Source organism: Excalfactoria chinensis, unplaced genomic scaffold (assembly GCF_039878825.1).
Source record: "Excalfactoria chinensis isolate bCotChi1 unplaced genomic scaffold, bCotChi1.hap2 Scaffold_1035, whole genome shotgun sequence".
In the NCBI taxonomy this organism is placed as follows: Eukaryota; Metazoa; Chordata; class Aves; order Galliformes; family Phasianidae; genus Excalfactoria; species Excalfactoria chinensis.
The window spans coordinates 1-26864 of record NW_027315594.1 but is presented as its reverse complement, the minus strand read 5'-3'; the positions used below and the strand labels follow the sequence as shown (position 1 = coordinate 26864).

The 26864-nt window shown below is 53.3% G+C and overlaps 1 protein-coding gene across 1 annotated transcript; it reads left to right on the top strand.

The window, feature by feature from the left end:
- On the top strand, positions 1–25620 carry LOC140264797 (protein phosphatase 1 regulatory subunit 37-like; the record flags this gene model as incomplete). Its single annotated transcript, XM_072360703.1, has 9 exons — positions 1–40; positions 5617–5714; positions 6039–6084; positions 8185–8285; positions 13024–13143; positions 16347–16497; positions 19052–19207; positions 23525–23637; positions 25469–25620. Coding segments are annotated over 9 exons (977 nt in total), but the record flags the coding sequence as incomplete, so codon positions are not given.
- Positions 25621–26864: the final 1244 nt, after the last annotated feature.

Here is a 26864-nt window from a genome sequence, read left to right as displayed (position 1 = left end):
GGGATCAGTGGGGGATCATCCAAGGACCCGTGGAGACACGGTAACGGCAGCGGGGGGAGACGGACTGAATTGAACTGAATTGAACTGAATTGAACCCAATGGGGGGGGGGAGAGTGGGGACAGCGGGGATCGAACCGGTGGTTGCGTTGGGGTCGGGGGGTAGAAAGGGGGGAGCAGGGGGGGCTAATGGGGGAGCAATGGGGGGTCAGTGGGGGAGCAATAGGGGATCAATAGGGGTCCGGAATGGGGACTCAGTGGGGTTAAATGGGGGGTCAGTGGGGGATCAATAGAGGCTGAATAGGAGATCAGTAGGGGCTCAATGGGGGGTCAGTGGGGGTCCGGAATGGGGGAGCAGTGGGGGATCAATAGGGGATCAGTGGGGGTACAGTAGGGGCTCAATAGGGTCTCAATGGGGTCTTAATGGGGGGTCAGTGGGGGGTTAATAGGGGATCAATGGGGGCTCAATGGGGGATCAATAGAGGCTGAATAGGGGATCAATAGGGGATCAATAGGGGCTCAATAGGGGATCAATATGGGCTCAATAGAGGAGCAATAGGGGCTGAATAGGAGATCAATAGGGGCTCAATGGGGGGTCAGTGGGGGTCCAGAATGGGGGAGCAGTGGGGGTTAATGGGGGAGCAATGGGGGGTCAGTGGGGGAGCAATAGGGGCTGAATAGGGGATCAATGGGGGGTCAGGGGGGGTCTGGAATGGGGGAGCAGTGGGGGTTCAATGGGGGGTCAGAGGGGGATCAATAGGGGCTGAATAGGGGATCAATGGGGGTTCAGTGGGGGGTCAATAGGGGATCAGTGGGGGTCCGGAATGGGGGAGCAGAGGGGGATCAATAGCGGATCAATAGGGGATCAGTGGGGTCTCCATGGGGGATCAATGGGGGACCAATAGGGGCTGAATAGGGGATCAATGGGGGATCAGTGGGGATCAGTGGGGGATCAATATGGGATCAGGGGGGGCTCAATAGGAGCTCAATGGGGGGTTAGGGGGGCTTCAATGGGGGTTCAGTGGGGTCTCAGTGGGGGTTCAATGGAGGATCAGTGGGGGTTCAGTAGGGGATCAATAGGGGATCAATAGGGGTTCAATGAGGGATCAATAGGGGATCAGTGTGGGATCAATGGGGTCTTAATGGGGGCTCAGTGGGGGATCAGTGGGGATCCGGAATGGGGGCTCAGTGGGGGTTCAATAGGGGTTCAATAGGGGATCAATTGGGGATCAGTGGGGGATCAGTGGGGGTTAAATGGGGGGTCAGTGGGGGTCTGGAATATGGACTCAGTGGGGTCTCAATAGGGGATAAATGGGGGTTCAATGGGGGCTCAGTAGGGGCTCAATAGGGTCTCAGTAAGGGCTCAGAGGGGTCTTAGTGTGGACTCAGTGGGGGCTCAATGGGGGATCAGTGGGGCATCAATGGGGACTCAGTGTGGGATCAATGGGGGATCAATAGGGGATCAGAGGGGGCTGAATGGGGATTCAATTGGGGCTCAGTAGGGTCTCAGTAAGGGCTCAGTGGGGTCTCAACGGGGGTTCAATATGGGCTCAATGGGGTCTTAATGGGGGCTCAGTGGGGGATCAGTGGGGGCTCAATGGGGGATCAATGGGGACTCAATGGGGAATCAATTGGGGATCAGAGGGGGCTGAATGGGGACTCAATGGGGGATCAGTGGGGGTCTGGAATGGGGGCTCAATGGGATCTTAATGGGGGCTCAGTGGGGATCCGGAATGGGGGATCAGTGGGGGTTCAATAGGGGATCAGCGGGGGATCAATAGGGGCTCAATGGGGGATCAATGGGGTCTCTGTGGGGGATCAATGGGGGATCAATAGGGGACCAGTGGGGGTTCAATAGGGGTTAAATGTGGGGTCTCAATGGGGGATCAGTGGGGGCTAAATGGGGTCTCAATGAGGGTGCAGTGTGGGCTCAATAGGGTCTCAATGGGGAATCAGTGGGGGTCCGGAATGGGGGTTCAGTAGGGGCTCAGTGGGGATCAGTGGGGGATCAATAGGGGATCAGTGGGGGTTCAATGGGGGATCAGTGGGGCTCAATGGGGCTCAGTGGGTTCCGAACTGAGGGCTGTGGTGGGTGTCAACATGGATCCGCTGTGGGGCTCAAACTGGGTCTAAATGGATCCAGAACCAGCATCTTCAGTGGGTCCTGAACTGGGGGTCAGTGGGTCCCAAAGTGGGTCCACAGTGGGCTCTAAAATGGGGGCTGTGTGGGGCCCAAACTGGGGGCTCTGGGGCTCAGAGCGGGCCTCTATGGGGCACAGATGGGTCTGGAACTGGGACTCTATGGGGCCTGAAGTGGGTTCTGTGGGGCTCAGTGGGGCTCAGGATGGGGTTTGGTGGGTGCCCAGATGGGGCTCAGTGGGGCCTTTGGTGGGTCCCAAATGGGGTCCTCTATGGGGCCTGGATTGGGATCTCTATGGGGCCTCTCCCATGGTTCCATGACCCCATAGGTCCCATCCAACCCATCCATTATAGGATCCCATGGTTCCATGACCCCATAGATCCCATCCAACCCATCCATTATAGGATCCCATGGTTCCACGACCCCTTTAGAACCTCACCCCATTGCAGAGGTGACCTCAAAACAGCCTGAATTTATGATCTTTGTTCCATAAACCCCATTTTTGGGGCCTTCCCTCCCTCTTGGCTGCCCCATAACGTTCCTCTCCCCCCCATGATGGAACTTCTCACAGTGCAACTCTCTTAACGAGCTCAGTAACGAAGTTCCCTCATTAACGACCCGTATCAGGTTCCCCCCACCTGCTCTCCTTTGCTGATGAGCATCAATTATTCCTCCCGTTAATTACTTATTGATGAGTTATGGGGTCGGTTTCTTCTTCCTACGCCATCTTAGGTTACCTGTGCCCCATATCGGGGTCCTCCAGGGCTCTGTTTTTAGGGTTCCCAATGGCTCCTTGTTATGGACCCTACAGAGAAGTCCCAGGCCTCATTAGGCCCCGTTATTCCCCACTAAAAGACCCCAGACCCCTTTAGGCCCCATTAAGGCCCCTTCATAACCCTACTAACGCCCCTTTAGGTCCCACTAAAGCCCCACTAAGGCCCCTTTATGTCCCACTAAGGCCCCTTCAGGCCCCATTGAGGCCCCTTCAGGCCCCATTAAGACCCCAAGATGGAGGCCTAGGCCTTGTCAGGCCTCCCTAACAGACCCCACATCCCCCTTACTGCCCCATGGGTTTTTAGGCCTCTCTGTTTTTAGGGTTCCCAATGGCTCCTTTCTATGGACCCTACAGAGAAGCCCCAAGCCTCGTTAGGCCCCATTGTTCCCCACTAAAAGACCCCAGACCCCTTTAGGCCCCATAAGGCCCTTTCAGGCCCCATTGAGGCCCCTTCAGGCCCCATTAAGGCCCCAAGATGGAGGCCTAGGCCTTGTCAGGCCTCCCTAACAGACCCCACATCCCCCTTACTGCCCCATGGGTTTTTAGGCCTCTCTGTTTTTAGGGTTCCCAATGGCTCCATTTTGTGGTCCCCCATGATTCTGGTTTTGGGGTTCCATTTTGGGATCCCCCTGTGGTTCACTTGGGTTCCCCCAGGGCTCCATTTTGGGGTCCCACGGGGCTTCATGTTTTGGGGCCGCCATGGCTCAGTTTTGGGGTCAGCCATGCCTCCATTTTTAAGGTTCCCAGTGGTTCCATTTCAGTTTCCCCCACTATTCCATTTTTGGGGCTCCGTGGCTCCATTTTTGGGGTCCCCAATGGCTTCTTTCTGTGGTTCCCAATGGCTCTGTTAAGATTTCCCCATAGCTCTGATGTTGAGGGCCCTCCAGGCCTCCATTTTGGTGTCCTCCATGTTTCTTTTGGGGTTCCCATGAACTCTGTTTTAGGGTCCCCCGTGGCTCCATTTGTAGGGTTCCCAATAGCTCCATTTTGGGGCCTCTTAGAACTCCATCTTTGGGGTTCCCCCAGGGCTCTGTGTTCATATTGGTGTCCCTAAGGGCTCTCTTTTGGTGTTTGAGGTCTGCAGGTCAATGGGTTATTGTTAGCAGAGTAAGTGCTAATTAATGGGGACTGTTGGGGTCTACAGGTCAACGTGGTCATCATTAGTGGAGGAAATCCTAATTAATGAGGGTTATTGGGGTTTACAGGTCAACGTGGTCATAATTAATGTATTAAATTCCCATTAATGGGGACTATTGGGGTCTACAGGTCAATGGGTCATAATTAGTGGAGGAAATCCCAATTAATGAGGAGTGTTGGGGTCTGCAGGTCAACATGGTCATAATTAGTGGATTAAATCCCCATTAATGGGCACTGTTGGGGTCTACAGGTCAATGGGTCATCATTAGTGGGGGAAATCCCAATTAATGGGGAGTATTGGGGTCTACAGGTCAACGTAGTCATAATTATTGGATTAAATCCCCATTAATGGGCACTGTTGGGGTCTACAGGTCAATGTGGTCATAATTAGTGGAGTAAATCCCCATTAATGGGGACTGTTGGGGTCTACAGGTCAATTGGACATAATTAGTGGATTAAATCCCAATGAATGAGGAGTATTGGGGTCTACAGGTCAACGTGGTCGTAATTAGTGGATCAAATCCCAATGAATGAGGAGTATTGGGGTCTACGGGTCAACGTGGTCATAATTAGTGGATTAAATCCCAATTAATGGGGACTGTTGGGGTCTACAGGTCAATGGGTCATCATTAGTGGGGGAAATCCCAATTAATGAGGAGTATTGGGGTCTGCAGGTCAACGTAGTCATAATTAGTGGATTAAATCCCAATTAATGGGGACTGTTGGGGTCTACAGGTCAATGGGTCATAATTAGTGAGGTAAATCTCAGTTAATGAGGAGTATTGGGGTCTGCAGGTCAACGTGGTCGTAATTAGTGGAGTAAATCCCAATTAATGAGGAGTATTGGGGTCTACAGGTCAACGTGGTCATAATTAGTGGATTAAATCCCAATTAATGGGCACTGTTGGGCTCTACAGGTCAACGTGGTCATAATCAGTGGGGTAAATCCCAGTTAATGAGGAGTATTGGGGTCTACAGGTCAACGTGGTCATAATTAGTGGGGTAAATCCCAATTAATGAGGAGTATTGGGGTCTGCAGGTCAATGTGGTCATAATTAGTGGAGTAAATCCCCATTAATGGGGACTGTTGGGGTCTACAGGTCAATGGGACATAATTAGTGGGGGAAATCCCAATTAATGAGGAGTATTGGGGTCTACAGGTCAACGTGGTCGTAATTAGTGGAGTAAATCCCAATTAATGAGGAGTATTGGGGTCTCCATGTCAATGTGGTCATAATTAGTGGATTAAATCCCAATTAATGGGGACTGTTGGGGTCTACAGGTCAATGGGACATAATTAGTGGAGGAAATCCCAATTAATGAGGAGTATTGGGGTCTACAGGTCAACGTGGTCATAATTAGTGGAGTAAATCCCAATTAATGAGGAGTATTGGGGTCTACAGGTCAACGTGCTCATAATTAGCGGAGTAAATCTTAATTAACAAGTACTGTTGGGGTCTACAGGTCAACGCATTCCCTTTGCTGCTCCCATTGAGCGCCGCCAATCTCTATGACCCCATGGAGGTTCTGCCTCCATCCCCACAGCCCTAATTCTGTGTGTTTTCAGCCCAAAACGTGACGGTGGAGGAGATCATCAGCGCCTACAAGCAGGCCTGCCAGAAGCTGAGCTGCAAGCAGATCCCCAAACTCCTCAAGCAGATCCAGGTAGAGCACATGGAACCCATTCATATCGGTGCCCCGTTTGCTTTCTTTCCCCCCCCCCGGCCCTAATAAGGGACGAAGTTAATTAGCACCATAGTACTTAATTTCCCCTAATGAAGTGCCTTGGGGCCGGGCTCGTTTTCCTACCTGCTGTTTGAGATGGAAACGTTCCCGTATCTGCTCATCTACCCCTAATTAAAACCCCATTGGAGAGCTTTGCTCGTTAGCCAACACCGCTGCTTTGGGATTTACCCAATTTCTTGGGTTTTCTCCTCATTTTAACGCTTCTTTTTTGGGGGTAAAATGCTGCATTTTGCTCTTTCCCAGGAATTTAAGGACCTGGCACCCAGGATAGAATGCTTGGATCTCAAAGGTGAGCGCCTCGTTCTTCACTCATTCAATACATCGTCCCGCATTTGGGGCAGCGTTGGGATTTCACCCTGTTGACCCCATAGTTGAGTGAAGCGCCCCACAACTTGCCCCCCAAAAACCCTTTTTTAGGGGTTCTCTTGTTGCCCTTTGAGCTAAAAGTTTAAGGTTTTTGTTCCCTCTTTCCTTCTCTTCCTTCCACTGTAGGATCCCAAGGTCCCGTGATCCTAAAGGTTCCCCCAACCCAACCATTGTAGGATCCCATGGTTCTGTGATCCTAAAGGTCTCCCCAACCCAACCATTATAGGATCCCATGGTTCCATGACCCCATAGGTCCCATCCAACCCAACTCTTATAGGATCCCATGGTTCCATGACCCCATAGGTCCCATCCAACCCATCCATTATAGGATCCCATGGTTCCATGACTCCATAGGTCCCATCCAACCCAACCATTATAGGATCCCATGGTTCCATGACCCCATAGGATCCACCCAACCCATCCATTATAGGATCCCATGGTTCCATGACCCCATAGGTCCCATCCAACCCATCCATTATAGGATCCCATGGTTCCATGACTCCATAGGTCCCATCCAACCCAACCATTATAGGATCCCATGGTTCCATGACCCCATAGGTCCTATCCAACCCAATCATTATAGGATCCCATGGTTCCATGACTCCATAGGTCCCATCCAACCCAACCATTATAGGATCCCATGGTTCCATGACCCCATAGGATCCACCCAACCCATCCATTATAGGATCCCATGGTTCCATGACACCATAGGTCCCATCCAACCCAACCATTATAGGACCCCATGGTTCCATGACCCCATAGATCCCACCCATCCCATCCATTATAGGATCCCATGGTTCCATGACCCCATAGGTCCCATCCAACCCAACCATTATAGGATCCCATGGTTCCATGACCCCATAGGTCCCATCCAACCCATCCATTATAGGATCCCATGGTTCCATGACCCCATAGGTTCCATCCAACCCAACCCTTATAGGATCCCATGGTTCCATGACCCCATAGGTCCCATCCAACCCAACTCTTATAGGATCCCATGGTTCCATGACCCCATAGGTCCCATCCAACCCATCCATTATAGGATCCCATGGTTCCATGACCCCATAGGCCCCATCCAACCCAACCATTATAGGATCCCATGGTTCCATGACCCCATAGGATCCACCCAACCCATCCATTATCTGATCCCATGGTTCCATGACCCCATAGGTCCCATCCAACCCATCCATTATAGGATCCCATGGTTCCATGACCCCATAGGTTCCATCCAACCCAACCATTATAGGATCCCATGGTTCCATGACCCCATAGGTTCCATCCAACCCATCCATTATAGGATCCCATGGTTCCATGACCCCATAGGTCCTATCCAACCCAACTCTTATAGGATCCCATGGTTCCATGACCCCATAGATCCCATCCAACCCAACTCTTATAGGATCCTATAGTTCCATGATCCCATAGGTCTCATCCAACCATTATAGGATCCCATGGTTCCATGACCCCATAGGTCCCATCCAACCCAACTCTTATAGGATCCCATGGTTCCATGACCTCATAGGTCCCATCCAACCCAACCATTATAGGATCCCATGGTTCCATGACCCCATAGATCCCACCCAACCCAACTCTTATAGGATCCTATGGTTCCATGATCCCATAGGTCTCATCCAACCATTATAGGATCCCATGGTTCCATGACCCCATAGGTCCCACCCAACCCAACCATTATAGGATCCCATGGTTCCATGACCCCATAGGTCCCATCCAACCCAACCATTATAGGATCCCATGGTTCCATGACCCCATAGGTTCCATCCAACCCATCCATTATAGGATCCCATGGTTCCATGACCCCATAGGTCCCATCCAACCCAACCACCATAGGATCCCACAAGCTTTACAGCCATATAACAACACATCCACCTCCCATCTGGGTGGTCCGGGGCCCTGAAGCCCCCTCCCGTCTTTTCCCCCAAGCCGACCACCCCCATTCCCTGGACACGGCAAAAACTGACCTTTCCGTACCCAAACTCCCCAATTCTGCTGTTTTTTGCCCCAGGGGAGAAGCTGGACTACAAGGCCTGCGAGGCGCTGGAGGAGATTTTCAAGAGGCTGCAGTTCAAGATCGTTGACTTGGAGCAGACCAGCTTGGATGAAGACGTGAGTGACGCGAACGGCACCGTCCCATTGGTCCCAATTGGACCCAATGGGTTTTGTGGTCGGTTCCGACCTCGTTGGGGAATGAGGTTAAAAACTATGGGCTGGTCATTGGGCGTCCCAATGAGAAGGGAGATGTGGGGTCATGGGGTCCGGTTCTTGGCTCCGCGTTGGGTCAACCCAAAGTCAAACCTTGTGTGGGCCAACATCGGGGAGCTGTGGGGCACCATGAGGGGGCAGTGGGGAGCCATTGGCCACCAATGGGGAGCTGTGGGAAGCCATTGGTCACCATGAGGAAGCCGTGGGTCACCACAAAGAAGCCATTGGCCACCATGAGGGAGCTGTAGGCCACCATGGGGAAGCCATTGTCCTCCATGAGGAAGTAGTAGGAAGCCATTGGCCACCATGAGGAAGCGGTAGGAAGCCATTGGCCACCATGAGGAAGCCATTGGCCACCATAAAGAAGCCATTGGCCACCATGAAGAAGCCATTGGCCACCATAAAGAAGCCATTGGCCACCATGAGGAGGCAGTAGAGAGCCATTGGCCACCAATGGGGAGCTGTAGGAAGCCATGGGCCACCATGAGGAAGCCATTGGCCACCAAGAGGGAGCTGTAGGCCACCATGAAGAAGTAGTAGGAGGCCATTGGCCACCATAAGGGAGCTGTGGGAAGCCATTGGCTACCATGAGGAAGTGGTAGGAAGCCATTGGCCACCATTAGGAAGTGGTAGGAAGCCATTGGCCACCATTAGGAAGTGGTAGGAAGCCATTGGCCACCAGGAGGAAGTGGTAGGAAGCCATTGGCCATCAGGAGGAAGTGGTAGGAAGCCATTGGCCACCATGAGGAAGTGGTAGGAAGCCATTGGCCACCATGAGGAAGCGGTAGGACGCTGTGGGCCACCATTAGGAAGCAGTAGGAAGCCATTGGCCACCATGAGGAAGTGATAGGAAGCCATTGGCCACCAGGAGGAAGTAGTAGGAAGCCATTGGCCACCATTAGGAAGTGGTAGGAAGCCATTGGCCACCATGAGGAAGTAGTAGGAAGCCATTGGTCACCATGAGGAAGTAGTAGGAAGCCATTGGCCACCATGAGGAAGTAGTAGGAAGCTGTTGGCCACCAGAAGGAAGTGATAGGAAGCCATTGGCCACCATGAGGAAGTGGTAGGAAGCCATTGGCCAATAGAAGGAAGTGATAGGAAGCCATTGGCCACCAGGAGGAAGTGGTAGGAAGCCATTGGCCACCATTAGGAAGCAGTAGGAAGCTGTTGGCCACCGTGAGGAAGCGGTAGGAAGCCATTGGCCACCATGAGGAAGTGGTAGGAAGCCATTGGCCACCAGGGGGAGCCACAGGCCACCGCAAGGATGTTACAGGAAGCTGTGGGTGGCCATGGGAAGCCATTGGTGTTCACATTTCTGCCCCATTTCAGCCATTCTCAGCTCTTATATCCACCTTTCTGCCCTGTTTTGGCCTTTCTAAACCCAATTTTCACCTTCCAACCCATTTGGGCCGCTCTCGTTGTCACTTTCCATCTTTCTGCCCCATTTTGGCCATTCTGATCCCCAATTTCCACCATTCCTCCCCATTTTTTTCCATTCTAACCCCAATTTCCACCATTCCTCCCCATTTTGGCCATTCTAGTCCCCAATTTCCACCATTCCTCCCCATTTTTGCCCTCCTAACCCCAATTTCCACCATTCTGCCCCAATTTTTGCCCTTCTAACCCCAGTTTCCACCATTCCACCCCATTTTTTTCCATTCTAACCCCAATTTCCACCATTCTGTCCCATTTTTTTCCATTCTAATCCCAATTTCCACCATTCCGCCCCATTTTTTGCCATTCTAATCCCCAGTTTCCACCATTCCTCCCCATTTTTGCCATTCTAATCCCCAATTTCCACCATTCTTCCCCATTTTTTGCCATTCTAGTCCCCAATTTCCACCATTCCGCCCCAATTTTTGCCATTCTAATCCCCAATTTCCACCATTCCGCCCCATTTTTTTGCCATTCTAACCCCAATTTCCACCATTCCACCTTATTTCTTGCCATTCTAATCCCCAACTTCCACCTTTCCACGCCATTTTGGCCATTCTAATCCCCAATTTCCACCCAATTTCCACCCAATTTCCACCATTCCTCCCCATTTTTTGCCCTTCTAACCCCAATTTCCACCATTCTGCCCCATTTTTTGCCATTCTAACCCCAATTTCCACCATTCCGCCCCATTTTTTGCCATTCTAATCCCCAATTTTCACTATTCCACTGCATTTTGGCCATTCTGATCCCCAATTTCCACCATTCCGCCCCATTTTTGCCATTCTAACCCCAATTTCCACCATTCCACCTTATTTCTTGCCATTCTGATCCCCAATTTCCACCATTCCGCCCCATTTTTGCCATTCTGATCCCCAATTTCCACCATTCCGTCCAATTTCTTTCCATTCTAATCCCCAATTTCCACCATTCCGCCCCAATTTTGGCCATTCTAGTCCCCAATTTCCACCCAATTTCCACCATTCCACCCTATTTTTGCCATTCTAATCCCCAATTTCCACCATTCCTCCCCAATTTTTGCCATTCTAGCCCCAATTTCCACCATTCCACCTTATTTCTTGCCATTCTAATCCCCAACTTCCACCTTTCCATGCCATTTTGGCCATTCTAATCCCCAGTTTCCACCCAATTTCCACCCAATTTCCACTATTCCGCCCCATTTTTGCCATTCTAACCCCAATTTCCACCATTCCGCCCCATTATGGCCATTCTAATCCCCAATTTCCACCATTCCTCCCCATTTTTGCCATTCTAACCCCAATTTCCACCATTCCATTTTATTTCTTGCCATTCTAATCCCCAATTTCCACCATTCTGTCCCATTTTGGCCATTCTAATCCCCAATTTCCACCCAATTTCCACCATTCCATCCCATTTTTGCCATTCTAATCCCCAGTTTCCACCATTCCTCCCCATTTTTGCCATTCTAATCCCCAATTTCCACCATTCTTCCCCATTTTTTGCCATTCTAGTCCCCAATTTCCACCCAATTTCCACCATTCCGCCCCAATTTTTGCCATTCTAATCCCCAATTTCCACCATTCCGCCCCATTTTTTTGGCCATTCTAACCCCAATTTCCACCATTCCACCTTATTTCTTGCCATTCTAATCCCCAACTTCCACCTTTCCACGCCATTTTGGCCATTCTAATCCCCAGTTTCCACCCAATTTCCACCCAATTTCCACCATTCCTCCCCATTTTTTGCCATTCTAACCCCAATTTCCACCATTCCGCCCCATTTTTTTCCATTCTAATCCCAATTTCCACCATTCCGCCCCATTTTTTGCCCTTCTAACCCCAATTTCCACCATTCCACCCCATTTTTTGCCCTTCTAACCCCAATTAACACCATTCCGCCCCAATTTTGGCCATTCTAATCCCCAATTTCCACCCAATTTCCACCATTCCTCCCCAATTTTTGCCCTTCTAACCCCAATTTCCACCATTCCTCCCCATTTTTGCCATTCTAATCCCCAATTTCCACCATTCCTCCCCATTTTTTGCCATTCTAATCCCCAGTTTCCACCATTCCTCCCCATTTTTGCCATTCTAATCCCCAATTTCCACCATTCTTCCCCATTTTTTGCCATTCTAGTCCCCAATTTCCACCCAATTTCCACCATTCCGCCCCAATTTTTGCCATTCTAATCCCCAATTTCCACCATTCCGCCCCATTTTTTTGCCATTCTAACCCCAATTTCCACCATTCCACCTTATTTCTTGCCATTCTAATCCCCAACTTCCACCTTTCCACGCCATTTTGGCCATTCTAATCCCCAGTTTCCACCCAATTTCCACCCAATTTCCACCATTCCTCCCCATTTTTTGCCATTCTAACCCCAATTTCCACCATTCCGCCCCATTTTTTTCCATTCTAATCCCAATTTCCACCATTCCGCCCCATTTTTTGCCCTTCTAACCCCAATTTCCACCATTCCACCCCATTTTTTGCCCTTCTAACCCCAATTAACACCATTCCGCCCCAATTTTGGCCATTCTAATCCCCAATTTCCACCCAATTTCCACCATTCCTCCCCAATTTTTGCCCTTCTAACCCCAATTTCCACCATTCCTCCCCATTTTTGCCATTCTAATCCCCAATTTCCACCATTCCTCCCCATTTTTTGCCATTCTAATCCCCAGTTTCCACCATTCCTCCCCATTTTTGCCATTCTAATCCCCAATTTCCACCATTCTTCCCCATTTTTTGCCATTCTAGTCCCCAATTTCCACCCAATTTCCACCATTCCGCCCCAATTTTTGCCATTCTAATCCCCAATTTCCACCATTCCGCCCCATTTTTTTGCCATTCTAACCCCAATTTCCACCATTCCACCTTATTTCTTGCCATTCTAATCCCCAACTTCCACCTTTCCACGCCATTTTGGCCATTCTAATCCCCAATTTCCACCCAATTTCCACCCAATTTCCACCATTCCGCCCCATTTTTTGCCCTTCTAATCCCCATTTTCCACCTTTCTGCCCCATTTTTTGCCCTTCTAACCCCAATTTCCACCATTCCTCCCCATTTTTGCCCTTCTAACCCCAATTTCCACCATTCCGCCCCATTTTTGCCCTTCTAATCCCCAATTTCCACCATTCCTCCCCATTTTTGCCCTTCTAATCCCCAATTTCCACCTTTCTGCCCCATTTTCACTCTCTTTCCCCCTGCTCTGGCTCTGCAGGGCGCCTCGGCGCTGTTTGACATGATCGAGTACTACGAGTCGGCCACGCACCTCAACATCTCCTTCAACAAACACATCGGCACGCGGGGCTGGCAGGCGGCCGCACACATGATGAGGAAGGTGGGTGCCATGGGATCCCATGGTCGTGTGACCTGCAAGGACCTTCCCAACCCTATAGGAGCCCACGGCCCTGTGATCTGCAAGGACCTTCCCAACCCAACCATTATAGGATCCCATGGTCGTGTGACCTGCAAGGACCTTTCCAACCCAGCCATCATAGTATCCCATGGCTTTATCCCCTTCTAGGACTCTTCCAACCCAACCCCTATAGGATCTCAAGGTTCTATCCCTTTCTAGGACCCTTCCAACCCAACCCCTATAGGATCTCAAGGTTCTATTCCCTTCTAGGTCCCTTCCAACCCAACCTCTTTAAGGTTTCATAGTTCTATGACCTTCTAGGACCCTTCCAACTCAACCCCTATAGGATCCCATAGTTCTGTGACCTTCTAGGACCCTTCCAACCCAACCTCTTTAAGGTTTCATAGTTCTATGACCTTCGAGGACCCTTCCAACCCAACCCCTATAGGATCTCAAGGTTCTATGACCTTCCAGGACCCTTCCAACCCAACCCCTATAGGATCCCATAGTTCTATGACCTTCTAGGACCCTTCCAACCCAACTCCTATAGGATCTCAAGGTTCTATTCCCTTCTAGGACCCTTCCAACCCTACCTCTTTAAGGTGTCATAGTTCTATTCCCTTCTAGGACCCTTCCAACCCAACCCCTATAGGATCTCAAGGTTCTATGACCTCCTAGGACCCTTCCAACCGAACCCCTGTAGTATCCCACAGCATTATCCCCTTCTAGGACCCTTCCAACGCAACCACTTTAGGATCTCATGGTTTTATCCCCTTCTAGGACCCTTCCAACCCAACCACTTTAAGGTGTCGTAGTTCTATTCCCTTCTAGGACCCTTCCAACCCAACCCCTGTAGGATCTCAAGGCTCTATGACCTTCCAGGACCCTTCCATCCCCACGTTGTGGTCCTGCAGCCCCCTCCCCATGTCCCCCCATAGACCAGCTGCCTGCAGTACCTGGACCCATGGCTTTATCCCCTTCTAGGACCCTTCCAACCCAACCCCTATAGGATCTCAAGGTTCTATTCCCTTCTAGGACCCTTCCAACCCAACCTCTTTAAGGTGTCATAGTTCTATTCCCTTCTAGGACCCTTCCAACTCAACCCCTATAGGATCCCATAGTTCTGTGACCTTCTAGGACCCTTCCAACCCAACCTCTTTAAGGTTTCATAGTTCTATGACCTTCGAGGACCCTTCCAACCCAACCCCTATAGGATCTCAAGGTTCTATGACCTTCTAGGACCCTTCCAACCCAACCCCTATAGGATCCCATAGTTCTATGACCTTCTAGGACCCTTCCAACCCAACTCCTATAGGATCTCAAGGTTCTATTCCCTTCTAGGACCCTTCCAACCCAACCTCTTTAAGGTGTCATAGTTCTATTCCCTTCTAGGACCCTTCCAACCCAACCCCTATAGGATCTCAAGGTTCTATTCCCTTCTGGGACCCTTCCAACCCATCCACTTTAGGATCCCATGGCTTTATCCCCTTCTAGGACCCTTCCAACCCAACTCCTATAGGATCCCATAGTTCTATGCTCTTCAAGGACCCTTCCATCCCCACGTAGTGGTCCTGCAGCCCCCTCCCCATGTACCCCCCACAGACCAGCTGCCTGCAGTACCTGGACCCATGGCTTTATCCCCTTCTAGGGCCCTTCCAACCCAACCCCTATAGGACCTCAAGGTTCTATTCCCTTCTAGGACCCTTCCAACCCTTTAAGGTGTCATAGTTCTATTCCCTTCTAGGACCCTTCCAACCCAACCCCTATAGGATCCCATGGCTTTATCCCCTTATAGGACCCTTCCAACCCAACCCCTATAGGATCTCAAGGTTCTATTCCCTTTTAGGACCTTCCAACCCAACCCCTATAGGATCTCAAGGTTCTATTCCCTTCTAGGACCCTTCCAACCCAACCCCTATAGGATCCCATAGTTATATGACCTTCTAGGACCCTTCCAACGCAACCTCTTTAAGGTGTTATAGTTCTATTCCCTTCTAGGACCCTTCCAACCCAACCCCTGTAGGATCTCAAGGTTCTATTCCCTTCTAGGACCCTTCCAACCCAACCCCTATAGGACCTCAAGGTTCTATGACCTTCTAGGACCCTTCCACCCCCACGTAGTAGTCCTGCAGCCCCCTCCCCATGTCCCCCCCACAGACCAGCTGCCTGCAGTACCTGGACCCATGGCTTTATCCCCTTCTAGGACCCTTCCAACCCCACCCCTGTAAGATCCCATGGTTCTATTCCCTTCTAGGACCCTTCCAACCCAACCTCTTTAAGGTGTCGTAGTTCTATGACCTTCTAGGACCCTTCCAACCCAATCCCTGTAGGATCCCACAGCTTTATCCCCTTCTAGGACCCTCCCAACCCAACTGCTATTGGATCTCAAGGTTCTATGACCTTTCAGGACCCTTCCATCCCCACGTTGTGGTCCTGCAGCCCCCTCCCCATTTATCTCCCCCATAGACCAGCTGCCTGCAGTACCTGGACCCATGGCTTTATCCCCTTATAGGACCCTTCCAACCCAACCCCTATAGGACCTCAAGGTTCTATGGCCTTCTAGAACCCGTCCAACCCATCCACTTTAGGATCCCATGGCTTTATCCCCTTCCAGGACCCTTCCAACCCAACCCCTATAGGATCTCAAGGTTCTATGACCTTCTAGGACCCTTCCAACCCAACCCCTATAGGATCTCAAGGTTCTATGACCTTCTAGGACCCTTCCAACCCAACCACTGTAGGATCCCATGGTTCTATCCCCTTATAGGACCCTTCCAACCCAACCCCTGTAGTATCCCACAGCATTATCCCCTTCTAGGACCCTTCCAACGCAACCACTTTAAGATGTCGTAGTTCTATGACCTTCTAGGACCCTTCCAACCCAACCCCTATAGGATCTCAAGGTTCTATTCCCTTCTAGGACCCTTCCAACCCCACCCCTATAGGATCCCATAGTTCTATGCCCTTCCAGGACCCTCCCCCCCCCCCGCAGTGTTCCTGCAGCCCCCTCCCCATTTATCTCCCCCACAGACCAGCTGCCTGCAGTACCTGGACCCATGGCTTTATTCCCTTCTAGGACCCTTCCAACCCAACCCCTATAGGACCTCAAGGCTCTATGCCCTTCCAGGACCCTCCCACCCCCCGCAGTGTTCCTGCAGCCCCCTCCCCATGTATCTCCCCCACAGACCAGCTGCCTGCAGTACCTGGACGCTCGCGGCACGCCGCTGCTGGAGCCGTCGGCGCCGTTTGTGGCGCGTGCGCTGCGCATCAGCAGCAGTTTGGTGGTGCTGCACCTCGAGAACGCCAGCCTGACCGGACGGCCCCTCATGCTGCTGGGTGAGACCCCCACCTCTGTGACCACAGGGACCCCAATGACCTTCATGACCTTCATGACCCCAATGACCTTAATGACTCCACGGACCTTAATGACCCCAACACCACCACCATGACCCCAGGGACCCCAATGACCCTAATGACCCTAATGACCTTCATGACCCCAACAGCACCACAGTGACCCCAGGGACCCCAATGACCTTCATGACCCCAATGACCTTCATGACCCCAACAGCACCACAGTGACCCCAGGGACCCCAATGACCTTCATGACCCCAACCCCACCACAGTGTCCCTAATGACCACAATGACCCCAGGGACCCCACTGACCCTAATGACCCTAACACCAGTCACCCCAATGACCCTAATGACCCCAATGACCCCAGGGACCCCAATGACCCTAATGACCCTAACACCAATCACCCCAATGACCCTAATGACCCCAATGACCCCAGGGACCCCAATGACCCTAATGACCCTAACACCAATCACCCCAATGACCCTAATGACCCCAGTGACCTTAATGAGCCCCAACACCGATCACCCTAATGACCCCAGTGACCCCAATGACCATAATGACCCCAACACATATCACCCCCATGACCCTAACGACCCCAGTGACCTTAATGACCCCAACACCACCACAATGACCCCAATGACCCTAACGCCAATCACCCCAATGACCCTAATGACCCTAATGACCCCAGGTACCCCAATGACCTTCATGACCCCAATGACCTTAATGAGCCCCAGCACCAATGACCCCAATGACCTTAATGACCCCAACACCACCCCAATGACCCCAGTGACCTCAATGACCTTAATGACCCCAACACCACCCTAATGACCCCAGTGACCCCATTGACCTTAATGACCCCTAACACCAATCACCCCAATGACCCTAATGACCCCAGTGACCTTAATGAGCCCCAGCACCGATCACCCTGATGACCCCATTGACCCTAATGACCTTAATGAGCCCCAACAGCAATCACCCTAATGACCCCAGTGACCCCAATGACCCTAATGACCTTCATGACCCCCAGTGACCTTAATGACCCCAACACCACCCCAATGACCCTAATGACCCCAATGACCCCAGAGACCCCAATGACCTTAATGACCCCAGTGACCTTAATGAGCCCCAGCACCAATCACCCCAATGACCCTAATGACCCCAGTGACCCCAATGACCCTAATGCCAATCACCCCAATGACCCTAATGTCCCCAACACCACCCTAATGACCCTAATGACCATAGGGCATTTTGGGTCGAAATGAGCCCATTTTGGGTCAAAACCAGCCCCATTTTGGGTCGAAACCGGCCCCATTTTGGGTCGAATTGAAATCGGCCCATTTTGGGTTGAAATCGGCCCCATTATGGGTCAAAATCAGCCCATCTTGGGTCAAAACCAGCCCATTTTTGGTCGAAACTGGCCCCATTTTGGGTCGAAATTAGCCCATCTTGGGTCGAAACTGGCCCCATTTTGAGTCGAAATGAGCCCCATTTTGGGTCAAAATCAGCCCATTTTGGGTCGAAACCAGCCCATTTTGGGTCGAAACCAGCCCATTTTGGGTCGAAACCAGCCCATTTTGGGTCGAAACCAGCCCATTTTGGGTCGAAACTGGCCCCATTTTGGGTCAAAACTGGCCCCATTTTGGGTCGAAACGAGCCCATTTTGGGTCGAAACCGGCCCCATTTTGAGTTGAAATGAGCCCATTTTGGGTCAAAATCAGCCCTTTTTGGGTCAAAACCAGCCCATTTTGGGTCAAAACCAGCCCATCTTGGGTCGAAATGGGCCCCATTTTGGGTCAAAACCAGCCCCATTTTGAGTCGAAATTAGCCCATTTTGGGTCGAAACCAGCCCATCTTGAGTCGAAATGAGCCCATTTTGGGTCAAAACCGGCCCATTTTGGGTCGAAATTGGCCCATTTTGAGTCGAAACCGGCCCATCTTGAGTCGAAACCGGCCCATCTTGGGTCGAAACCGGCCCATCTTGGGTCAAAACCGGCCCATCTTGGGTCAAAACCGGCCCATCTTGGGTCAAAACCGGCCCATCTTGGGTCAAAACCGGCCCATCTTGGGTCAAAACCGGCCCATCTTGGGTCAAAACCGGCCCATCTTGGGTCAAAACCGGCCCCATTTTGGGTCGAAACCAGCCCATCTTGGGTCGAAACCAGCCCATCTTGGGTCGAAATGGACCCCATTTTGGGTCAAAATCAGCCCATCTTGGGTCGAAACCAGCCCATTTTTGGTCGAAACTGGCCCCATTTTGGGTTGAAACGAGCCCATTTTGGGTCGAAACCAGCCCATTTTGGGTCAAAACCAGCCCCATTTGGGGTCGAAACGAGCCCATTTTGGGTCAAAACGAGCCCATTTTGGGTCAAAACCGGCCCATTTTGGGTCAAAACCGGCCCATTTTGGGTCAAAACCGGCCCATTTTGGGTCAAAACCGGCCCATTTTGGGTCAAAACCGGCCCATTTTGGGTCAAAACCGGCCCATTTTGGGTCAAAATCAGCCCTTTTTGGGTCAAAACGAGCCCTTTTTGCCCCCAGCCACGGCGCTGAAGCTGAACGTGACGCTGCGGGAGCTGTACCTGGCGGACAACAAGCTGAACGGGCTGCAGGACGCGGCGCAGCTGGGAAACCTGCTCAAGTTCAACTGCTCCATCCAGATCCTCGACCTGCGCAACAACCACATCCTGGACTCGGGTGGGTTTGGGCTGAAAGAGCCCCAAAAAAACCCCAAATCACACACAAAAACCCCAAATCACACCCAAAAAAACCCCAAATCACACCCAAAAACCCCAAAATCACACCCAAAAACCCCAATCCCACCCAAAAACCCCAAAATCACACCCAGATATACCCCAAATCACCCCCAAGTCCTTCCCAGATATACCCCAAATGCCACCCAGATATACCCCAAATCAGCCCCAAATCCAGCCCAGAAGTGACCCCAAATCCCCCCCTGATGTGACCCCAAATCTCACCCAAATCCAACCCAGATGTAACCCCAAATCCCCCCAAATCCTGCCAAGATATGATCCCAAATCCCCCCTCAAATCCCACCCAGATGTGACCCCAAATCCCAACCAGATATACCCCAAATCAGCCCCAAATCCTGCCCAGATGTGACCCAAATCCCACCCAGGTATCCCCTAAATCCCACCCAGATATACCCCAATTCACCCCTAAATCCCGCCCAGATGTGACCCCAAATCCCACCCAAATCCCACCCAGGTATCCCCCCAAACCCCCGCACCAACCACATCTTGGACTCAGGTGGGTTTGGGGTGAAAGAGCCCCCAAAAAAACCCCCAAATCACACCCAAATCACCCCCAAATCCCAACCTGATGTCACCCCAAATCCCACCCAGATATACCCCAAATCACCCTCAAATCCTGACCAGATGTGACCCCAAATCCCACCCAGGTATCCCCTAAATCCCACCCAGATGTGACCCCAAATCCACCCCAAACCCCACCCAATTAGACCCCAAATCCCTCCCATATTGCACCCAAATATCCCCCAAATCCACCCCAGATCCCACCCAGATATACCCCAAATCAGCCCCAAATCCTGCCCAGATGTGACCCCAAATCCCACCCAGGTATCCCCCAAATCCCACCCTAATCCCACCCAGGTATCCCCCCAACCCCCCCAACAACCACATCCTGGACTCGGGTGGGTTTGGGCTGAAAGAGCCCCCAAATCCCACCCAAAAACCCCCCAGATCCCACCCAGATATACCCCAAATCAGCCCCAAATCCTGCCCAGATATGACCCCAAATCCACCCCATATCACACCCAGATGTGACCCCAAATCCCACCCAGATATACCCAAAATCACCTCCAAATCCAGCCCAGAAGTGACTCCAAATCCCACCCTGATGTCACCCCAAATCCCCCCCAGATCCCACCCAAATCCCTCCCAGATGGGACCCAAATCTGACCCCAAATCCCCCAAATCTCAGCCCCCGGTCCCTCAAATCTCAGCCCAAATCTCAGCCCCAAATCCCCCAAATTTGATCCTAAAACTCCCCAAATCTGAGCCTTATTCCCCAAATCTGAGCCCAAATCTCCCAGCTTTCAGCCCCAAATCCCCCCAAATCTGATCCCAAATCCCCTAAATCTGATCCCAAATCTTCCCAAATCTGATCCCAAATCCCCCAAATTTCAGCCCAAATCCCCCCATATCTCAGCCCCAAGTCCCCTAAATCTCAGCCCCAAATCTGATCCCAAATCCCCCAGAACTGAGTCCAAATTCCCCCAAATCTCAGCCCAAATCTGACCCTAAATCTCCCCAAATCTCAGCCCCAAAAGCCCCAAATCTGACCCCAAATCTCCTCTAATCTGTTCCCAAATCTCCCCTTATTTCAGCCCAAATCTGACCCCAAATCCCCCCCAAATCAGATCCCAAATTTGAGTCCTATTCTCCCAAATCTCAGCCCTAAATCCCCCAAATCTGACCCCAAATTCCCCCAAATCTCAGCCCCAAATCCGACCCCAAATCCCCTCAAATCTGACCCCAAATCTCCCTTAATTCCAGCCCAAATCTGAGCCCAAATCCACCAAATCTAATCCCAAATTTGAGCCCTATTCTCCCAAATCTGATCCTAAAACCCCCAAATCTTAGCTCCAAATCCCCCAAATCTGACCCCAAATCCCCCAAATCTCATCCCCAAACCCAACCCCAAATCCCCCCTAATCTCAGCCCAAATCCCCCCAAATCTCAGCCCTAAATCCCTCAAATCTGACCCCAAATCTCCCTTAATCTCAGCCCAAATCTGACCCCAAATCTCCCCTTATTTCAGCCCAAATCTGACCCCAAATCTCCCCAAATCTCAGCCCCAAATCCCCCCCCCCATTAATGTGGTTCTGACTCCCATCCGCCCCCTATTTCCTGGTCCCACCCCATAAGCAGATGAGGAGTCATTAACTAACACGGGAGTCATTAATTAACATGGGAGGCATTAACTAACACAGGAAGCATTAATGAACACAGGAGACATTAATTAACTTAATTAGTTCAGGGGCTCATTCTGAGTCATTAATTAACACCGCCATCGTCAGCTGGGTGTTTAATTAAAGCCCTGCCTCATTCCGGGCTTTGTTAAAAGGGCCAACAATTAACGAGGTGGGGCAGCTATGGGGGCGGCTATTGGGGCGGCTATGGGGCGGCTATGGGGGCAGCTATGGGACGGCTATGGGTTGCCTATGGGGCAGCTATGGGGCGGCTATGGGGCGGCTATGGGTTGGCTATGGGGGCAGCTATGGGACGGCTATAGGGCGGCTATGGGGCGGCTATTGGGGCAGCTATTGGGGCGGCTATGGGGCAGCTATGGGTTGGCTATGGGTTGCCTATGGGGCAGCTATAGGGCGGCTATGGGGCGGCTATGGGTTGGCTATGGGGGCGGCTATGGGGGCGGCTATGGGGCGGCTATGGGGTGGCTATGGGGGCAGCTATGGGGCGGCTATAGGGGCGGCTATGGGGCGGCTATAGGGGCGGCTATGGGGCGGCTATGGGGGCAGCTATGGGGCGGCTATGGGGCGGCTATGGGGTGGCTATGGGTTGGCTATGGGGCGGCTATGGGGGTGGCTATGGGGTGGCTATGGGACAGCTATGGGGTGGGGCGGCTATGAGGAGGCTATTGGGGCGGCTATGGGGCAGCTATGGGGCGGCTATTGGGCGGCTATTGGAGCAGCTATGGGGCAGCTATGGGGCGGCTATGGGGCAGCTATGGGGTGGCTATGGGGCGGGATGGCTCATATCCTGCCACAGCTCCACCATCCCCCTCATCACTCAAAGACCCCCCAAAAAAACCCTAAAACCCCCCTAAAATCCTCCTCAAAACCCCACAAAGACCCCCCAAAATCAGCCCAAAAGCCCCAAAACACCCCGAAACACCCAAAATTCACCCCAGATCCCCCCAAATCCCCTCTCAAGCCCCCCCGAATCCCCCCCAAAATCAGCCCCAAATCCTGCCCCAAAATCCCTTCAATCTACCCCAAAATCCCCCCTCAAATCCCATTCAAGCCCCCCCCCAAAACACCCCAAAATCCCCCCATCCTCCCCCCCAGCCCCTTGTTGTCCCCCAGCCCCACAACCTCCTCCTAGCCCCACGTTGTCCCCTATTGTCCCTTCAGCCTCACATCGTCCCCCAGCCCCACACCCTCCTCCCAGCCCCACATCACCCCCCCAGCCCCACATTGTATCGCAGCCCCTTTTTGTCCCCCCAGCCCCACATTGTCCCGCAGCCCCACAACCTCCTCCCAGCCCCATATCGTCCCCCAGCCCCATATCGTCCCCCAGCCCCACATTGTCCCCCAGCCCCACATCACCCCCCAGCCCCACATTGTCCTCCCAGCCCCATATTGTCCTGCAGCCTCTTGTTGACCCCCAGCCCCATATCGTCCCCCCAGTCCCACATCACCCCCCCAGCCTCACATTGTCCCCCAGCCCCACAACCTCCTCCCAGCCCCACATTGTCCCACAGCCCCTTGTTGTCCCCCAGCCCCACACCACCCCCCCCAGCCCCATATTGTGTCCCCCAGCCCCACACCACCCCCCCAGCCCCTTGTTGTCCCCCCAGCCCCATATCATCACCCCCAGCCCCACATCGTCACCCCCAGCCCCACATTGTCCTCCAGCCCCACATTGTCCCCCAGCCCCTTGTTGTCCCCCAGCCCCACATTGTCCCACAGCCCCACACCACCCCCCCCAGCCCCATATTGTGTCCCCCAGCCCCACACCACCCCCCCAGCCCCTTGTTGTCCCCCCAGCCCCATATCATCACCCCCAGCCCCACATCGTCACCCCCAGCCCCACATTGTCCCCCAGCCCCACATTGTCCTCCAGCCCCACATTGTCCCCCAGCCCCACATTGTCCCCCAGCCCCTTGTTGTCCCCCAGCCCCACATTGTCCCACAGCCTCTTGTTGACCCCCAGCCCCACATCACCCCCCAGCCCCACACTGACCCCCATCCCCCACCCCCCACCCCCCTGACCCCGCTGCTGCCCCCAGGCCTTGCGTACCTGTGTGAGGGTCTCCGTGAGCAGCGCCGTGGGCTGGTGACGTTGGTGCTGTGGAACAACCAGGTGACGCAGGCGGGAACGGCATACCTGGGGGTCACACTGGTGAGTCACCACAACCTGACCCCAATGGGACCCCAAACTGACCCCAACCTGACCCCAACCTGACCCCAATGGGACCCCAAACTGACCCCAACCTGACCCCAACCTGACCCCAATGGGACCCCTAAGTGTGACCCCAACCTGACCCCAATGTGACCCCAAACTGACCCCAATGGGACCCCAAAGCGTGACCTGTGTGACCCCAAACTGACCCCTACGTGTGACCTGTGTGACCCCAACCTGACCCCAATGGGACCCCAAACTGACCACAATGTGACCCCTAATGTGACCTGTGTGACCTGTGTGACCCCAAACTGACCCCAAACTGAGCCCTAAGTGTGACCTGTGTGACCCCAAAGTGACCCCAAAGAAGTGACCCTAAAGTGTGACCCCAAAGTGACCCCAAAGTGACCCCAATGTGACCCCAAATGTGTGACCCTAATGTGACCCCAATGTGACCCCAAACTGACCCCAATGGGACCCCTAATGTGACCTGTGTGACCCCAAACTGACCCCAAACTGACCCCTAAGTGTGACCTGTGTGACCCCAAACTGACCCCAGTGAGACCCCTAAGTGTGACCTGTGTGACCCCAAAGTGACCCCAGTGTGACCCTAAAGTGTGACCCCAAACTGACCCCAGTGTGACCCCTAAGTGTGACCTGTGTGACCCCAAAGTGACCCCAAAGAAGTGACCCTAAAGTGTGACCCCAAAGTGACCCCAATGGGAACCCAGTGTGACCCCAAAGTGTGACCTAATGTGACCCCAAACTGACCCCAAACTGACCCCTAAGTGTGACCTGTGTGACCCCAAACTGACCCCAATGTGACCCCTACGTGTGACCTGTGTGGTGTGACCCCAACCTGACCCCTAAGTGTGACCCCATTGCCCCCATGCCCCCATTGCCCCCCATTGCCCCCATGCCCCACATTGCCCCCCATGTCCCCATTGTTCCCCATTGCCCCCCATTGCCCCCCATTGCCCGCCTTGCCCCCCATTGCCCCCCATATCCCCATTGCCCCCATTGCCCCCATTGACCCCCATTGCTCCCCATGTCCCCCATTGCCCCCCATTGTCCACATGTCCCCATTACCCCCCATTGCCCCCCATGTCCCTCCATATCCCCATTGTCCCCCATGTCCCCATTGTCCCCCATATCCCCATTGCCCCCCATGTCCCCCATTGCCCCCATGTCCCCATTGTCCCCCATGTCCCCATTGCCCCCCATGTCCCCCATTGCCCCCCATGTCCCCATTGTCCCCCATGTCCCCATTGCCCCCCATGTCCCCCATTGCCCCCCATTGCCCCCCATGTCCCCCATTGCCCCCCATTGTCCACATGTCCCCATTACCCCCCATTGCCCCCCATGTCTCCCCATGTCCCCATTGCCCCCCATGTCCCCATTGTCACCCATTGTCCCCAATGCCCCCATTGCCCCACATTGCCCCCATTGTCCCCCATGCCCCCCATTGCCCCCATTGTCCCCATTGTCCCCTATTGCCTCCTTTGCCCCCCATTGTCCCCCATTGCCCCCATTGCCCCCCATTGCCCCCCATGTCCCCATTGACCCCCATGCCCCCATTGCCCCCATTGTTCCCATTTGCCCCCCATTGCCCCCCATGTCCCCATTGCCCCCCTATGCCCCCATTGTCCCCCATTGCCCCCCATTGCCCCCCATGTCCCCCATTGCCCCCCATGTCCCCATTGTCCCCCATGTCCCCATTGCCCCCCATGTCCCCCATTGCCCCCCATTGTCCACATGTCCCCATTGCCCCCCATGTCCCCATTGCCCCCCATGTCCCCATTGTCCCCATTGCCCCCCACTGTCCCCGCAGCCCCACGCTCAGAGCCTGGAGACCCTGAACCTTGGTCACAACCCCATTGGCAACGAGGGGGTCCGCAACCTGAAGACGGGGCTGATCGGGAACCGCTCGGTGCTGCGCCTGGGGCTGGCGGCCACCAAACTGACCTGTGAAGGTGGGGGGGGGTCCATGGGGGCTTCGGGGGGGGGGGAGATGGGAACGGCCCCATTGAGCCACTGGGGAAAGGGGGGAGTCGGGGGGGGGGGGGGGGGGGAATCCCATTGGGATCCCATAAAGATGGCGGCAATGGGATGGGGCAATGGGCAGTGGGGGGGGGGGGGGGGAGTCCAGGGAGGTGGGGAGGGGGGGGGGGGGGAATCCCATTGGGATCCTATAAAGATGGCGGCAATGGGATGGGGCAATGGGCAATGTGGGGGGGGGGGCTGCAGCTGGGGGACCCTATGGATGTGGTGACCCCAATGTCGTCATGGAGGTCAATGGGTGACCCCAATGTCATCATGGAGGTCAATGGGTGACCCCAATGTCATCTTGGCCGGCTCAGCCCTTGGGGTTGGGGTCACCTCTTGGGGACCCTACAAGATGCCATCATTGAGGTCAATGGGTTACCTCCCCCATTACCCCCCCCCCCCATTATCCCATTACCTTCCCATATCCCCCCCCATACCCCCCCATATCCCCCTATTACCCACCCCATACCCCCCCATATCTCTCCCATTATCCCATTACCCCCCATTACCCCTCCATACTCCCCAATACCCCCCATATCCTCCCATTACTCCCCCATACCCCCCCCCATTATCCCACTACCACCCCATTACTTCCCATATCCCCCCATTTCCCCCCGTATCCCCCCTTTCTCCCCCCCATTCCCCCTATATCCCCCCATATCACCCCATAACCCCCTATTACCCCCCATATCCCACCATTACCCCCCTATTACCCCCCATGTCCCCCCATGTCCCCCCATTACTCCCCCTATTACCCTCCATTCCCCCCCCATATCCCCTTATATCCCCCTGTTCCCCCCCATACCCCCCATATCCCCCCATATCCCCCCATTACCCCCCCATAACCCTCCATATTCCCCATTACCCCCCCCATTACCCCCATATCCCCCCATATTTCCCCATAACCCCCCCATATCTCCCCATACCCCTCCCATTAACCCCTTATCACATTACCCCCCTATATCCCCTCTATATCCCCTCTATGCCCCCCATATCCCCACATTACCCCCCTATTAACCCCCATATCCCCCCATATCTCCCATATCCCCCCATATCCCCCATTACTCTCCATATCACCCCATATCCCCCCCAAACCCCCCAATTACCCCCCATATCCCCCATATCCCACCCCATATCCCCCTATTACCCCCCCTGTTACCCCCCATATCCCCTTATTACCA